The sequence below is a fragment of the Tupaia chinensis genome, unplaced genomic scaffold (assembly GCF_000334495.1).
Source record: "Tupaia chinensis unplaced genomic scaffold, TupChi_1.0 Scaffold139757_1, whole genome shotgun sequence".
Lineage (NCBI taxonomy): Eukaryota > Metazoa > Chordata > Mammalia > Scandentia > Tupaiidae > Tupaia > Tupaia belangeri.
This window is the reverse complement of record NW_006199637.1, coordinates 3170853-3188265: the sequence shown is the minus strand read 5'-3', so window position 1 is coordinate 3188265 and position 17413 is coordinate 3170853. Positions and strand designations below refer to the sequence as shown.

The 17413-nt window shown below is 43.2% G+C and overlaps 2 protein-coding genes across 2 annotated transcripts in view; one reads left to right on the top strand and one right to left on the bottom strand.

Moving 5' to 3' along the window:
* Window positions 1–13203, top strand: part of HADHB (hydroxyacyl-CoA dehydrogenase trifunctional multienzyme complex subunit beta) — a 52555-nt gene extending 39352 nt beyond the window's left edge. The window contains exons 8-16 of the mRNA XM_006162192.3: window positions 230–417; window positions 1130–1310; window positions 2266–2387; window positions 6760–6839; window positions 6915–6962; window positions 8076–8163; window positions 8492–8566; window positions 8921–9085; window positions 12651–13203. Coding sequence (XP_006162254.1) covers window positions 230–417; window positions 1130–1310; window positions 2266–2387; window positions 6760–6839; window positions 6915–6962; window positions 8076–8163; window positions 8492–8566; window positions 8921–9085; window positions 12651–12686 — 983 coding nt within the window. The 3' untranslated portion in view covers window positions 12687–13203. The remainder of the gene's footprint in view (window positions 1–229; window positions 418–1129; window positions 1311–2265; window positions 2388–6759; window positions 6840–6914; window positions 6963–8075; window positions 8164–8491; window positions 8567–8920; window positions 9086–12650) is intronic.
* A 2612-nt stretch (window positions 13204–15815) lies between these two features.
* The window catches only part of ADGRF3 (adhesion G protein-coupled receptor F3), an 11545-nt gene continuing 9947 nt past the window's right edge, over window positions 15816–17413 (bottom strand). The window contains exon 14 of the mRNA XM_027765775.1: window positions 15816–16294. The gene's annotated coding sequence lies outside the window, so the exon portion shown is untranslated. The remainder of the gene's footprint in view (window positions 16295–17413) is intronic.

Below are 17413 nucleotides of genomic sequence, written 5' to 3'. Positions count from 1 at the left end.
AGTTGAGGTCCCTATGGCATGAATGAAATTGTTTTCCTCTGATGTGTTGAATGCGTTTTTAGTCATTAAAAATGTCGTGTTAATTCCTTCAAAAAAATAAAAACTCTTCATTACAGACGTTGTACAAAACTGATCATTGTTGTACAGCTTTTTGACCAAGAAGACTACATTTCAGCAGTATGTTCTTTTCTGGGGAAGACGTTCATGTGTGTCTAACCGTGCCCTGTAGGTGTTGGCCTGATTGCCTCTGGCCAGTGTGATGTGGTCATCGCCGGCGGTGTTGAATTAATGTCCGACGTCCCTATTCGTCATTCAAGGAAAATGAGGAAAATGATGCTTGATCTCAATAAGGCCAAGACACTGGGCCAGCGACTGTCTTTACTCTCTAAATTTAGATTGAATTTCCTATCACCTGAGGTAAGATGTGCACTCTGTCTAAATAAACACTTGTGTTTCCAGAGCATCGTTCTCCAGAAATTTAGAATTTGGTAGATTTAGAGTTAGGGCTCAGGTATTCTCTCTCCGTTATAGATTCTCTTAGTTAAAGGGAAGAATTCGTTAATTGGTCAAGGTGAAAAAAAAAAAGATAGTGGCTAGAACATTTTAATTTCTGGGGGCCAGCAAGTGGTGTGGTAGTTAAAGCACTGGGCTCCCACATGGCCGACAATGTCGTGAGTCCTGGACCTAGTGGCTTGCTTTCTTACTTTCTCTCTCTCTCTGGTGAGTGCATGTGCCTTATAGCAAATTTAAAAATAATAGTAATAATAATAAATAAAATTAAATAATTCTTTTATCTAAAAGAACTGTTTTATGTGTTTAATTTTATTATTATTTTTTTAAGTATACCAGAGAAAGGCAGAGAGAGAAAGGGAAAGTGAGAAAGCAAGCTGTCAGGTTCGGGACTCGAACCATGGTCAGACATGTGGGAGTCCAGCACCTTACCCAGTACACCATAATTCTTTTTTTTTAATGAAAAAAGAACATTTGAATTTCTGAGCCTTCTGTGGAGATGTCTTGCTCTTGACTGGTAGATTGAAGCGAATAGATTTTAACTGTTCCAAGAGAACAGTTATCAGTGTCATGTGACTCCTATTAGCAGCTCACCTGCTCTTCATTGTCTCCCTCCCAGCTCCCGGCGGTGGCTGAGTTCTCCACCAGCGAGACCATGGGCCACTCTGCGGACCGCCTGGCTGCCGCCTTTGCAATCTCTAGGCTGGAACAGGATGAGTACGCGCTGCGTTCTCACAGTCTGGCCAAGAAGGCGCAGGATGAAGGCTTCCTTTCTGATGTCGTGCCCTTCAACGTTCCAGGTAAGACAGAATGCTTCGTGATCCTTACTAGGAAGTTCTGAATTATTTGAATTTCTCCTAAAACTCAAAAAACTCAAATGACTTTTCAGTAAATATGTTAGTTCTATTTCCACAATACTCATCCCTTATTCTTAAACGTGGACTCAAGTTTTGATTATGTGGTGATGGTAAGTAAACTTTTTTTAAAGTTTGTTCAAGTCTACTTTTAGATCTTCTTGATAATTTAATGTTTCAACATTTCTGATTCTTGTGACTTTTGTATAGAATAGCCAGACATGAATGTGTGCTTCAGGAAAAGAAGAAGCTCTTTTTTATTAAACCATTTAGATGATTTCTGAAATATCTTAAGACCTTAATTTAGGGTCCAGCAGGTGCCATGGTGGTTAAGGCACTAGACTCCCACATGGGGACCATGGTTTGAGTCCTAGACCTGGTGGCTTGCTTTCTCATTTTCTCTCTACCTCTGTCTCTCTGGTCAAATTTTTTAAAATAAATAATAATAGCAACTAAAATTAAATAAATAATTTTAAAAAGGAGTTTAGTTTAAAATTTGATATCTTTTTTCTTTTTTTTGGAGAGGTTTTTGCTATGGGGCGTATGCGCTCACCAGAAAGACAGAGAGACGCATTCCTAGGGGGAATGGCCACACCACAATCCCTTCCCCTCTGTTCTCCTCTCAGGATCTTGGGCATGCACGCACATGCGCCCGGCATGAGTTTAAGCCACCAGGTCTGGGACTCGAACCGTGGTTGATTATGTGGGAGTCCAGTGACATAGCCATTATGCCAACTGCTGGTCCCAAAATTTGATATCTTTGTAACTATAAAAGGCTTCCTTCTAATAAGTAGGTAAGGTTTACATTTCATTTTTCTCTATAAATTTTAAATCATATTTCTCTGAAAAAGATATATGATACTTGGAATTCCTTAAAGTTAAAAGGTGTTTGTTTTTGTAGGAAAAGATACAGTTACCAAAGACAATGGCATCCGTCCTTCCTCACTGGAGCAGATGGCCAAACTAAAGCCAGCCTTCGTCAAGCCCTACGGCACAGTGACAGCTGCAAATTCGTCTTTCCTGGTAGTTATCCATACTTTTTGTGTTTATATTTCTGTACTCTCAGTGGAAAAGTCTAAAAAAGGTTTATTAGTATGCAGACAAAGCTTAAAAATATAATTCTGGGGACCAGCAGTTAGTGTAATGGCTTTGTCACTGGACTCCCATGTAATCAACCATGGTTCAAGTCCCGGACCTGGTGGCTTAAATTCACGCCGGGCACATGTGCATGTGTGCCCAAGATCCCGAGAGGAGAATGGAGGAGAAGGGATTGTGGTGTGGCCGTTCCCCCAGGGGGTGATTTCTCACTTTCTTTCTCTCTGTCTCTGTCTTCCTGGCGAGTGCACGCACCCTATAGCAAAAAAAAAAAAAAGGGTGTGTGTGTGTGTGTGTATATATATATTTATATTTATATTTTTGGAGGGGACAACAGATGGTGTAATGGTTACATTGCTGCATTCCCACATAGTCAACCTTGGTTCGAGTTCAAGGAGTCCTGGACCTGGCAGCTTAAAACTGAGGGTGTGTGCGCGTGGAAGCCCAGAATCTTGAGAGAATGGAGGAGAAGGGATTGTGGTGTGGCCGTTCCCCCAGGGGGTGATTTCTCACTTTCTGTTTTTCTGTCTCTCCAGTGAGTGCACCTGCCCTCTAGCATAAATCTCTCTCTAAAAAAATAGTAATATAGTTCTGGGGCTAGTAGTGGTTAAGGCACTGGATTCCCAAATGACCAATTGTGGTTCAAGTCCCAGCCCTGGTGACTTGCTTTCTCACTCTCCACCCCTCTGGTGAGCGAGCGCATATTCCCTTTAGCAAAGTTAAAAAAAATAATGAATTAAATTAAATAAATAATTCTTTTTAAAAAATAGGTTCTGGGCTGGCTCTGGTTCAGAGAGCCAGATCCCACATGGCTGACCACGGTTCAAATCCTGACCCTAGTGGCTTGAAAAACACACCAGGGGACCAGCAGATAGTGTGACAGTTATGTCACTGGACTCTCATGTAGTTGACCGTGGTTCAAGTGAGTGAGTGAGAGAGTGTGTGTGTGTGTGTCCAAAATCCCAAGAGGAGAATAGAGGAGAAGGGATTGTGGTGTGGCCATCCCCCTAATAAGAGCAAGAAATTACCCCCAGGGGGGATGGCCATGCCACAATCCCTTCTCCTCCATTCTCTTCTTGGGATCTTGGACATGCATGCACACGCACCCGGCATGAGTTTAAACCACCGGGTCTGGGACTCAAACCATGGTCGACTACATGGGAGTCCAGCGACATAGCCATGATGCTAACTGCTGGTCCCAAAGAGAAAAAAATTTTAAAAAGCACACTGGGAACATGTGGGTGCATGCCCCCAAAATCCCAACAGGATGGAGAAGTGATTACAGTAAACCATGCCCATAGGAGGATGATTTCTTTGTCTCTCTCTGATGAGCATACATCTCTCTGGCAGTTAAAAAGAAAGAGAAAGAAATATACCTCTTTATTACAAAGATAATGTTAACATAGAATATTAAGAGTTAGCAGGTGGTATGGTAGTTAAGGTGCTGGTCCCATATGGCCAACTTTGCAGTTCAAATCCTGAATCCTGCAGCTTAAAAAACACACCAGGTGGGGAACCAGCAGTTACCGTAATGGCTATGTTGCTGGACTCCCACATAGTTGACCGCGGTTCATGTCCTGGACCTGGTGGCTTAAAACTCACGCCGGGCGCGTGTGCGTGCATGCCCAAGATCCCGAGAGGAGAATGGAGGAGAGGGGATTGCGGCATGACCATTCCCCCGGGGGGTGATTTCTTGCTTTCTGACTCTATGTCTGTCTCTGTCTGGCGAGCGCACGCGCCCTATAGCGAAAACCTCTCTTAAAAAAACACACCAGGTGCATGCCCAAAATCCAGAGAAGAGAATGGAGGAAAGGGGATTGTGGTGTTTTATAAACTATACCGAGTAGTTTTCTTTCAGATTCTAGATTTGAGGGGAGGGAGGGCTCTTTTCAGTTTGCTATTGGGTACGTGTGCTTGCCAGAGAGAGAAAAGAAAAAAGAGAAAAAGAAAGTCTTAAATCACCCCTTCCAGGGGAGATGGCCATGCCAAAGTCCCTTCTTTATCGTCTAAATGGCATTGTGGGCACACATGCACACGTGCCAGTGTGTTCTCAGACTGTTGGGTGTGAGACTTGAACTGCACAGCTGGCCGTGTAGGATCCAGCTGTCTTAACCGCCATGCTACCTCCTGGCGCAGAGATCTTTCATTTTTAGAGTAAGTAAAGGGCGTTTTTTTCTAGTGTTACCTTATGGTCCCTCAACCTCTCAGTTGTCACTTGGGAAAAAACTTGTTCTCAGCTGCCGTGTTGCTTTTCCTGTTGGTTTGCTTGTTACAAATCTATAGAAGAAAATACTTGGAAACTACAGGTAGGAAGTAGCTGAGAAACAGCCTCCAAAAGTAAAAGTAAATAAATGAATGGGTAAGAATTTGTTTTAATTCATAAAATTCCTCATATTCTATGCCCAAAGCAAAAAACTTTGGCTTAAGTTTGTTATGAATACATGTTTCTGGTTACTGTTTTGCTTTATCCATTTTGATAATTATTATACTTTTTCAGCTTTTTGTTAAAAATTTTCTATTAAAGGGGGGCCAGCAGGTGGCATAGAGGTTAAGGCGCTAGACTCTGACATGGCTGACTATGATTCAAGTCTTAGACCCGAAGGCTTGAAATTCATGCCAGATGTGTGTGTATGTGTGCTCATGCCCAAACTTCTAAGAGGAGAATGGAGGAAAAGGGATTGTAGTGTGGCCATTCCCCCAGGGGGATGATTGCTCACTTTCCCTCTCTGTCCAGCGAGTACATGCATCCTATAGCAAATATCTCTCTTTCAAAAAATTGTTTTTAATTAAAGGTTACTTTTAAGTAAGAGAGACAGCACCTCCTGGTGCTGCAGTCCATTCCCAGTCTCAGCTGGCTCCAACTCTGGGCACACACAGGTGCCTGGCACACTCAGGGAGGTCTCTGCCAGTGAACCAGCAACTTCCCGTGTGAGTCTGCCCTTCAGAGCCACCTCTGGCCTCAACTATTACGCTTTTTTAAGAGAGATTTTTGCTATGGGGCACAGCTTACCAGAGAGACTGAGAGAAAGTGAGAAATCGCCCCCTGGGGGATGGCGGGATGGCCATGCCACAGTCCCTTCTCCTCCATTCTCTTCTCAGGATTTTGGGGATACGTGCACACACACCTGGCGTGAGTTTCAAGCCGCTGGGTCCAGAACCTGAATTGCAGTCGACTATGTGGGAGTCCAGTGATGTAACCATTACGCCATCTGCTGGTCCCAATTATTACACTTTTTCAATAGTCTCTTCTACCCTCATCCTTCAAAACCTAGTGTAAGTTCAAGTTGTGTTTTAATGAGGGATACCAGTACCTAAGTATCGTTACATAGAGTAAGTGTAGTGCGGATAATGCGCTGGTATTCAGTTAGTAGAACCGGACATGGAGGCTGGCTGTCCAGGGCTGGCCCCCTAGCACAGCAGTTAAGCACTGTGCAGAGGGGGCCGGGTCCCACATGGCTGACTGCAGTTTGAATTTCAGCCCTGGTGTCATGTACACATGTGCCCAGGATCCTGATGGGATGGGGATACTGAGGAAAATGAGATTGTGGCATGAGCAGACCCCACTGGGCTGTTTTTTTTCTCTCTCTCCCTTCTCATCTCTTCCTCAATCTCTCTCATGTGCACATGTCCACACCTCTGGCATTAAAAATTTAAAGTTTAAAAAAGAAATAAATAGACCAGCAGATAGCCTAGTGGTTACGTTGCTGGACTCCCACGTAGTCAACCACAGTTCAGGTCCTGGACCCAGCAGCTTAAAATTCACACTGGGGCTGGAACCAGCGGCTGGTGTAATGTTTACATAAGCTGGACTCCCACATAGTTGACCGTGGCTTCAGTCCCAGACCCAGCGGCTTAAAACTCATGCTGGGTGCATTTGGTTATGTGCCCCAAATCCCAAGAGATTAGAGGAAAAGGGATTGCAGTGCGGCTATCCCCCGGGGGGGTGATTTCTTGCTTTCTATCTGTCTCTCTTTGTGTCTCTGGCGAGCCCTATGGCAAAAATCTCTCTCACACACACAAAAATCTCACACTGGACACAGGTGCATGCGTGCCCAAAATCCTAAGAGGAGACTGGAGGAGAAAGGATTGCAGCATGGCCATTCCCTTTCGGGGGTGATTTCTGTCTGTCTGTCTCTCTCTCTCTTTCTCTCTCTCTCTCTCTCTCTCTCTCTCTCTGGTGAGCACACACACCCTATAGCAAAAATCTCTCAAAAATAAATAAATGAACTTTAAAAATGACTGCAAAAAGACTTCCAGTTAGACTAAAGAAGTTACATTATTGTCCTGGTTAACATTTCAGACTGATGGTGCATCGGCAATGCTGATCATGGCAGAGGAGAAAGCCCTGGCCATGGGTTATAAGCCAAAGGCGTATCTGAGGTAAAAGCGTTCAGGTGATTTGCCTCTGGTTTCTTTACTTGATAGCTGGAGCTAACCTCTCTGTTTTTTACCTAGGGATTTTGTGTATGTATCTCAGGATCCGAAAGATCAACTTTTACTCGGGTAGGTAACAGTCTGTGTCCTGGTACTATAGCCAGAAGTATTTGAACATTTATTCCAAATGTTTTAAAGTCCATTAAGCCCTGGGTTTTTTGTTTTGTTTTAGAGGTTTTAGCCATAGTGTATGTATGCTCACCAGAGAGAGACAGAGACAGAGACAGAGACACGAGAAAGAAAGTGAGAAATGACCCCCCCAGGGGAGATGGCCGTGCCACAGTCCCTTCTCCTCTATTCTTCTGGGGTCTTGGGCACACACACATGTGACTGGCATGATTTTTCAAGCCACTGGGTCCAGGATTTGAACCACAGTCAGCCATGGGAGTCCAGTGACATAACCACTACACCATCTGCTGACCCCAAGCCCTTGTTTTTATAATATTTTTTTCTGGTGGAGTTTTTAAAATAATAGTTCTTTGTATGTTGGTGTATCATATTGTAGTTTTTTATTTGTTTTTTATTTTCCACTTTTTCCTGTATATTTTGACTTGTGATTATTATACAATACATAACTTTGTATTCTTTTTTATGAAGTTATCCTAAGGATTTTTTAATACTGCTACATACCGATGACTAGGGATCTTCAAAAAATTACGAAAAATGTATTTTTTGAAAAGCTGCATGCATTTCCTTTTTGTTTTTTTGCCCTGAAATAAACTTGTATTTTAATTCCATTTTTCCACAAACCGTTGGAAGTCCCTTCATATCTTCATAACAGCTTTTTACCAAAGCTGCCTAACACTGCCCTACCTTACCTCGCCGCCCCAAGGCTCCTGCCTCACTGGCCTCCTGTGACTCTCACCCTGGCCAACCCCATTCCCGTGCCTTGTCCTGTAAACTCTTGGCCCCGCCGTTCACGTTATCAACTTGCCCTGACTGCTCACTGTCTCCTTGTCGATGATCAGTTCCTCTGAGTCTATAGTATAAATTGAATAAAGGCGAGGGAGCATCGGTACAGTTGACTGTCCTTTCCCCAACACTTAGTATTTGCACAGTATTCTCTCCTTCCGTGAGTGAGAGACGATCAGAAAGCCTATATAAAACTCAATTTGGGGAATATGAAGAAGCTCTTAGATTAAAAGTTAAAGTTTTAAGATACTTTTTATTTTTTCTTTTCAGACCAACATACGGTACTCCAAAAGTTCTAGAAAAGGCAGGATTAACCATGAATGATATTGATGTTTTTGAATTTCACGAAGCTTTCTCAGTAAGTCATTTGCAAGACACATTCGGAAACGATATAGTCATAATGCATGTTTGTGGGGAGGAGGCATGCTTTGTAATGAGTGAAACAGGATGGAGCTTTAGATCTCAGTAGTGATACTCATTGCTGGGAGGTCAGAGGGCGGGGAGTGAATACCACCTTGAGGCTTTTCAAGGTCCTTCAAAAATACCAAATTGTTTCTCCAGGAAATTTTCACTGAAAACTGATTCAAAGATTTGTCTAACTTTAAAGTTCCACAAACCCTTGCCCCAAAGAAAGCCTAGAGGGACGGTAATAACAAGGTTCTTACTGACTTATTTTCCCTTTCTAGGGTCAGATCTTGGCTAATTTTAAAGCCATGGATTCTGACTGGTTTGCACAGAACTACATGAACAGAAAAACCAAGGTAAGTTTCTAATAAAATTTTCATAAATTTCCAGAATGCTTTATTTGGAGCTTAGTGACCTGCTAATAAGCAAATGAAGGGGAAATCTTCTCCCTACAAAGAATTTTGTGTTTCATTAAATAATAAAGATTCTTAGTTTAAAAATAGTACCAGGAAATTCTTTAGGCAAAATAAAAGTAAAATTGTGTTGTCTTTTGTTCTCGTCCTTTTGAAATATTGACCCCAGCCTTTCACAGTAGTTAATTGCGATGTCGAAGTTAGTCTTCCCCTCTCTCTTATTTCCCATTACTAAGAGCCGGTTCGAGTCCTAAGTAAACCTGTCTTCATGCTCTTGTCTTCATTTCTGGGAGCCAGGTTGGAGCGCCTCCTCTGGACAAGTTCAATAACTGGGGCGGATCACTGTCCCTGGGACACCCGTTTGGAGCCACTGGCTGCCGGTTGGTCATGGCCGCAGCCCACAGATTACGGAAGGAAGGAGGCCAGTATGGCTTAGTGGCTGCCTGTGCGGCTGGAGGACAGGTACGTCCCAGGATCTTCATAGGATCTTCTGGAAAATCATTTTCTTGGAAACAAAACAAGCTCATCACTAGAATATTTGATTTAGATTGATTTGAAACATTTTGTTTTCATTTTTAAGAAAAAAGGGAGCCCCCACACCCCCACCTCCCAGCCTTCCCAGGCAGTCAGGAGCATGGGCTCATGAGCCTGCGTTTACAGGTCAGCTGGGGAGCCACACCTGCCTCTCCATTGGATTCTACATCACTTTAGCCATGCTTTACTCGTGCCCCACCCCCGCAGCCTGCAGAAACACACTTAACAGCAGTTTTCATACAGACAGCCAGAGAAAAGGCAGTCTGTTTGGGGAAGGGAAGTAACAGCTTTAATTCTGATAATACTTTGGGAGTAAGATGCTATTTAAATCTAAGATTTTTTTATACCTTTTTTAAAAAAATAAATAAAAACAACATTTATTTACTTATTGTTTGTTGTGATTTTCAAGCTGCTGGGTCTGGGACTCAAACCACAGTTAGCCATGTGGGAACCTAGCACTTCAACCACCACACCACCTGCTGGCCCCTATTTTTATTCTAACATAATCTTTATTTTTAAATTTTTTTTGAGAGGTTTTTGCTATAGGGCGTGTGTGCTCACCAGAAAGACAGAGAGACAGAGAGACAGAAAGCAAGAAATCACCCCCCAGGGGGGATGGCCACACTGCAATCCCTTCTCCTCCATTCTCCTCTCGGGATCTTGGGCACGCTCCCTCCCCACAACACACACACCCCTGGCGTGAGTTTCAAGCCGCTGGGTCCGGGACTCAAACTGCGGTTGACTACATGGGAGTCTAGCAGCATAGCTATTATGCTAACTGCTAGTCCCATGTAATCTTTATTTTGAAAGTAAAGTTATGGGGGCTTTTTATGAAAATTATGGAAAATGCAAAAATACATAGAAAAAAACTGAATCACCTAAAATCCTTCACCAGACACTCATTTTTTTAAAGAATTATATTTAATTTTATTCATCATTATTATTTTTCAATTTGACCAGAGGTGACAGAAAGAGAGAGAGAAAAAGTGAGAAAGCAAGCTGCCAGGTCTAGGACTTCAACTGCAGTCGGCCATGTGGGTGGGAGTCCAGTACTTTAACTACCGTGATACATTTTCTTCTTCTTTTTTTTAAGAGATTTTTGCTTATAGAGTGCATGCACTCACCCAAGAGACAGAAAGCAAGAAGTCAATGCCCCAGGGAAGGTGACCATGCCACAATCCCTTCTCTGCTAGGGATTTGGGGCATGCACGCACAAACTCCTTCCCACGATCAACCCCACCCCTACACAAACCTATCGCCTGGTGTGAATATTAAGCCGCCGGGTCTGGGTCTTGAACTGCAGTCAACTATGTGGTAGTCCAGTGATGTTACCATTACGCCATCTGCTGGTCCCCATTTTGTTCTTTAATAACAAAATTTTATTTATATAATCACCATGAGCACTTATCTATAAAATCTCTCCAAGAGGTAAACTTTCTTTTCTTTTTCTTTTCATTTGCCATAGGGCGCACACACTTGCCAGAGGAAAAAGGGGGAGTTGAATGGGGGGTGGGGGGAGCGCTCCTTATCTCTCTCTCCAGCGCCTGCTAGGGAGAAGCTCTTACACAACTCTGTGCATGGTGTGCAGCCCTCATGATTTGAGTGTGTATTCCCTCATTTTGTATCCAGAGCACAACACAGTACTGGATGCTTTTGTGGATAAACTAATAACAAGTACCTTTCTTCTAGAAGTTTGAGTGACGAGGGACACAGTCATACATCGCAGATGCTGGGTTAATCTTGGCTGTGTTCCATCAAGAGCTGTGTGAGTGGTACTGGCGTGATGAGATTAGAGAGAAGGCGCCACACTTATGGCTCTAGGGTAGGGTCTCAGCTTGGTGCTGTTAGCATTTGGACTGGGTAATTCCTCGTCGTGAAGGCTGTGCTGTGCGTTCCAAGATGTGTAGCATGGCCTGTACCCACAGACGGCAGTAGCAGCAAACCCGTTCTCATGCTCAAACCGCCCCCCCATACACAAAACGCCTCCAGATATCACCCATGTCCTCTAAGGAAAGGGGCTAAATTGCCCCTCGTTGAGAATCGTGGAGCTAGAGCAGGAAAAACAAACGTGGAGCATAGAGGGAGTGCGTTTGAAACAAAGCTGTAGAAGTGTTCTCTAAAGTGCTTCTAGGATAACCCCAGAGTCAGTCCAACTTCCCATTCCTGCACTTTTTTGTTTGCATGTGCCTCTTCAAAATATGGCTATGTCGCTGGACTCCCATGTAGTCGGCCGCGGTCTGAGTCCCGGACCCAGTTGCTTAAACTCACATTGGGCGCGTGTGCGTGTGTGCCCAAGATCCCGAGAATAGAATGGAGGAGAAGGGATTGTGGCATGGCCATCCACCCTGGGGAGTGATTTCTCACTTTCTGTCTCCCTGTCTCTTTCTGTCTTTCTGGCTAGCGCACATTCCCTATAGCAAAAACCTCTAAAAAGAATAATAATAATAAAGAAAATTTGAGACCAGCAGTTAGCATAATGGCTGTGTCACTGGACTCCCATGTAGTCGGCGACGGTTCAACTCCTGGACCCAGTAGCTAAACTCACACTGGGCGCGTGTGCGTGCGTGCCCAAGACCCCAAGAGGACAATGGAGGAGAAAGGATTGTGGCGTGGCCTTCCCCCCTGCGGGGTGATTTCTCACACGTACCCTATAGCAAAAACCTTCAAAAAAAAAAAAAAGATAATTTAAGTTTGTTTTGAGCTGCAGTGTTATACTTGGGTTGTCAGAAGAGTCATGATGTATTTTTCTTTGCAAAACTGCATCATGACTTTTCTGACGATCCAGTAGATTGAGGGCAGAGACCATGTAGCAAATCTTTAAACCCACACAATGTCCCAACTTGGCACCCTATAAATATTAGTTTCTTGGGACTGGCTCTGTGGCTAGTGGTTAACAGTGCTGGATCCCACATGGCTGACAGCAGTTTGAATTTCTCCCATAAAGTGGGACTCAAAGTGCCTACTTCAAAGAGTTTTCATGAACATTAAATTCTATAGCATACTGTGTGTGTGTGGGGGGGGGGTAAATAGACTCTAGAACAGAGCCTCATCCCTAGTAGATGCTCTATAGATGGTTGTTATTAAAATGAGAAATCACAGAGGCTTTTTTTAGTTGTACAAAAACAAACATGATAGAGTATACACTTAACTAACTTTCCCCAGATCCACAATGATTGAGTGGTGAAGCCAGGATTGAATTCTATTTTTTATTTTATTTTTTAAATTATTTTTAAATTTAACTTTATTAATTTCAGTTTGACCAGAGAGGGACAGAGAGAAAGAGAGCGAGAGAGAGAGAGTGAAAAAGCAAGCTGCCAGGTTCAAGACTCGAACCACGGTGGGCCATGTGGGAGTGTAGCACCCTTAACCACCACACCACCTGCCAGCTCCAGGATCGAATTCTGAAACCTGTACTTTTCTTGTTCTCTACTGACTTCATACTAGTTGATTTCCTTACCTTTCATGCTCTAATTGAACCTTTTTTCTTTTACAGGGCCACGCCATGATAGTGGAAACATATCCGAAATAATTGATCCAGACGAGGTGACCTGAAGTTTCTGTGCAACACTCGCACTAGGCAATGCCATTTCAATGCATTACTAAACGACATCGATAGTTCTAGCCCCCTTAGGAAAACAACTCCTGTGGCCTTCTGTTAAATACTTTGCAATTAAGCCTTGCCAGTGTTTGAGCTTTCCAGTAATGACAGCTTACTGCTCTTTCAGGGATTTCTAAGTCACCAGAATCTCAGACAGGTTGACGTGGTGGTTTTGGTCTGTTGTCAATCAAGACTAAATGAATGGTTGCAGTTTAGGAAAGAGGTTAACTGAGATTTGGATTCAATTTTTGTAGCATTTGCAAATTATACTTGTTCCTGTCTGTGTCCTGAAGATAAGTATTTTCTATATAATATAAACCAATGTGCCTAACCTAACTAAATGATGGAAAAATAACTCAGAAGCTAAACATCACTGAAAACTTGTAATGAATGTTTGAATACGTGAGTGCCGTGTTGGCCAACCTTAATAAAGTGGAGGGGGACTGGAGAACTGTTTGCCTTATTTGTGTGGTAGGGGGAGAGTGGTTCTCTCGGTTTAGGGGCAGATGCTTTTTATTATTCCTTTGTAACTTCTAACCATTTTAGTCAACCATGAAGTTGCTGGGACATAAAAAGGGTCTTGATTTAGAATATAACGTTTTTTTTTTTCATTGTTTCATTGAGATAAATTTATTTGACTATTGGCACATGCTTCTGTTTGCAAGGATTTAAATGAAATGTAAAAAAGTATTTTATTTTGATCAAGTACTGTAAATCCTCCCAGGTTTTTGATGGTCGTACTTCACTTAATAACATGTATGCTTTGAAGAGGCAGAAGGCTCGGTCGTGGCCATGTGTGTGAATGTGGCCTAGGTCTGAACGTGACTGGCTGTCAGAATCACCAATCACAAGATAGGAGCTTGTACCCACTGCTGGTGGGGATGCAGATTAGTACAGACTCTTTGGAAACCAGTGTGGCATTACCTTGCACATTTGCATACGGCATGAGTCTGTGACCTTGCTTTTCTGCTAATAGGAATATTCCCTAAAGAAAATTGCACTTGGGCCCAGGAAGTACATACAATACTAATCACAGCAGCATGACACTTAAAATAGAATATTTTATGTTCATTGACAGGAAAAGTTCAAAATCACACAATACTAAGTATTATAAAAATAGTTTGGAAAACAGTTTAGAGAACAAGAACAGAAAAGAATTGCAAATTATATATGTAGCTATTCCCTGCACCAAGAGGTGGAAAATTCCCTTCCCTCTGGCATGTAGACTAGACTTAGTGACTTGACTCCAGCGAATAGAGTGTGAAGGTTAACATCAGTGCTGTCATGTGGATATCACATATCTCCTGATAGGATGAAATCTAAGGGACACTCCACTACGGTGACAGTCTTGCCTAATACTCATATCCCACTTGAATGATGAGAGACCATCGGGAAAACCTAAATTAAAGTACATTCCGCAAAATACTGGACTAGCACTCACAACTGTCAAGGGCATGGAAAGGAAGTATTAAGACACTGTTCTAGGGACCAGCAGGTGGCGTGGTGGTTAAGGCACTAGACATTCCCACATGGCAGACCACAGTTTGAGTCCTGGACCTGGTGGCTTGCTTTCTCAGGGGAAGGATGTTATGACCATCCTCATGGGGGTCATACACTCTCTAGCATTAAAAAAGAAAAAGAAAAAAACACATGCCCATTCCAGTTATATAAGATTAATAAATCCAGAAATCTCACAGCATGAGGACCACAAATAATAATACTGTATTTGTATGCTGGCGATTTGCTAGAAAAGTAGATTTCAGGGCAGGCTCCATGGCCTGGTGGTTAGGGCCACTGGATCCCACATGTCCAACCACAGTTCGAATCCCAGACCTAGCGGCTTGAGAAGCACATTGAACGTGTGTGTGTGTGTGTGTGTGTTTCAAAAATCCCATCAGAGTGGAAAGGTGGAGGAGAGGGTTGCAGCATGACTACTCATCATGGGGGTGTTTTCCTCTCTTGCACTCTCTCTTGCTCTGCCTCTAACAAGCACACACCCTCTAGCAAAAAAACAAAAAGTAGATTTTAGGTGCTCTTACTGCCCCCTACTCCCCCCAAAAAAAGAAGAATTGAGTACACGTGTGAAATGGCTATGTCTGTCCGACTTTCCTAATCATTTCACTGTATATATTTCAGAACAGCACGTTGTTATGCCAGCAGGTGGTGTGGTGGTTCAGGTGTTAAATCCCACAGAGCCAACTGTGGTTCAGGTCCTAGACACTGTGGCTTGAAAATCACTCTAGGTGCGTGCTTACGTGTGTGTGTGTGTGTGTGTTCGCGCGCGCGCGCACGTATGCACAAGATTCTGAAAGAATGGAGGAGGAGGGGCTTGGCCATCTCGCTGGGGAGTGGCTTCTTGCTTTGTCTCTCTGGTGAGTGCGTGCACCGTATGACAAAAATCTAAAACAATAAAAATCACGTATACCTTAAATATAAATAAAAACACTCATTGTAAGAAGCCACAACACACACACACACATAAGAGACAGTAGAAATAATGGAAAAGGAAACCACTGTGAAGAGGTTTTTTTGTTTGTTTTTGTTTTTAGTATTTGCTATAGGGCACATGTGCTCACCAGAGAGAGATGGAGAGCGAGAAGGGGGAAAGCAAGTAATATCCCCCTACCCCCAAGAGGGTGGCCATGCCACAGTCTGTCCTCCATCTACACCCCGCAGCCCTTTCTCCTCCTCTTGGGATTTTGGGCATGCACGCAGGTGTGATTTTCAAGCCTCCAGGTCTGGGACTGAAACCATGGTCCCGCATGTGGGAGTCCAGTGCCTTAACCACTACACCACCTGCTGGCCCCAGCATATTCATTTTTAACAGAAAACATTCACATTTCATTTTATAAAACTATTCATGCATAGGGGCCGGCAGGTGGCATGGTGGTTAAGGGCACTGGACTCCCACATGCCAGACCATAGTTTGAGTCCTGGACCTGGAGATTTGCTTTCTCACTTTTCCTCTCTCTCTCTCTCTCTCTCTCTCTCTCTCATTCTGTCCCTCTCTGGTCAAATTAAATAAGCAAATCAATAAAATTCAATAAAATAATTCTTAAAAAAAAAATCCTATCCATGCATTGTATTGTTAACAGAGGCTGATTTATTGGATTTCTTTTTTTTAGTTTTTAAAAATTCTAGTATCCTTTCATCATCTTGTGAAATTCGTTAGTTAATTCAGCCAGACGTCTTGGTGTCTTCAAGAAACTTTTCTTTTAAATCTTCTCTATTTCTAGTCTTCGCTTGATCCTGCCATTTGTAAATGTCAATGTTTATCATCTTTTCTTCATTTTTAACAGTCACTGGTACTTTTGCCTCTACGTAAAAATGTTATGTTCTGACAAAAAAGCTCACATCAGTCTTTGTATACATGCATATGTCTATAGAACTTGTATATTGTGTTTTTTAAAGGCTTAAGAAAAAGGAACCAATTCACATTTTCCCAAATTGTGAAAAGAAACAAGTGAAATTCTGGGTATTCATCTTTAATGTTTGGCAGGGCAGAGGTTCCTCTCGATTAAGTTGTCTTTTCTTCGTAACTATCAAAAAGGAATAATCAGAAATCAGTGAATACTAAAAATAAAGCCATTTTTTATCCAATATATCTGTAAAGGTACTGTTGCTTAAAAACTGGCTGAGATACTTTTGCTTGTAATTGTTTTGAACTTTGAAATCTGTTGATTCACAGCACCGGCCGGCTTTTCCAGACGAGGCTCTAGCCAGTGTTTCCTTGGTCTTGCTGGGGTACTTTGGGGTGGGACAGGTCGGCTACAAGAGAACTGAGGATGACTAAGGGGAAGACAGGCCTGCCTCTCCCAAGGGCGGAGCTCCAGGGAGAGGGACAGGCTGCGTGTTGGGCCCCCACCTGGTGAATTAAGCACACGCCCTCCACTTCCCCCGCTGGAGCATGGCTCCCTTTGTGGTCCATTTGAAGCTGTCTTCCCTGTGCAAGAGCTGTCTCCACACCCGGGCTGGGATTGGACCCCTGGTATAACCTCTGCAGGCTGGCCTCACCTCCAACACCAAGCCCACTAGTGGCAATTCCTCCAGTGCAAGGGTTTTTCGGGATAATAAAAAATTTGATAGCTTGAAAAGAAATGTTCAGGGTCCAGCCAGTGGCATGGTGGTTAAGGCAGCTGGATCCCACGTGGCAGCACTGTTCGAGTCCTGGACCCTGTGGCTTGAAAAACATGCCAGGCACTTGTGGAACCAAAGTCCCAAAAGGAGAATGAAGGAGAAAGGATTATGGCATGGCCGTGCTCCCTGGAGGGCACTTTCTCTCCAGTGAGCTCACATACCCTAAAGCACATTTTTTAAAATCTTTTTTTCAGGGGCTGGCAGGTGGCATGGTGGTTAAGGGTGCTGGACTCCCACATGGTCGACTGTGGTTCAAGTCCCGGACCTGGTGGCTTGCTTTCTCTTTCTCTCGCTCTGTCCCTCTCTGGTCAAATTAAAATGAATAGAAAGGGAGTCAGCAGGTGGTGTAGTGATAGAGGGTGCTGGACTCCCACATGGTTGACCATGGTTCAAGTCCTGGACCTGGTGGCTTGCTTTCTCACTTTCCCTCTCTCTCTGGTCCTCTTTGGTCAAATAAAAATAAATAAAACAATTAAAGTTTGAAAAATTCTTTTAAAAAATTAAGGAAGATAGGAAAGAGA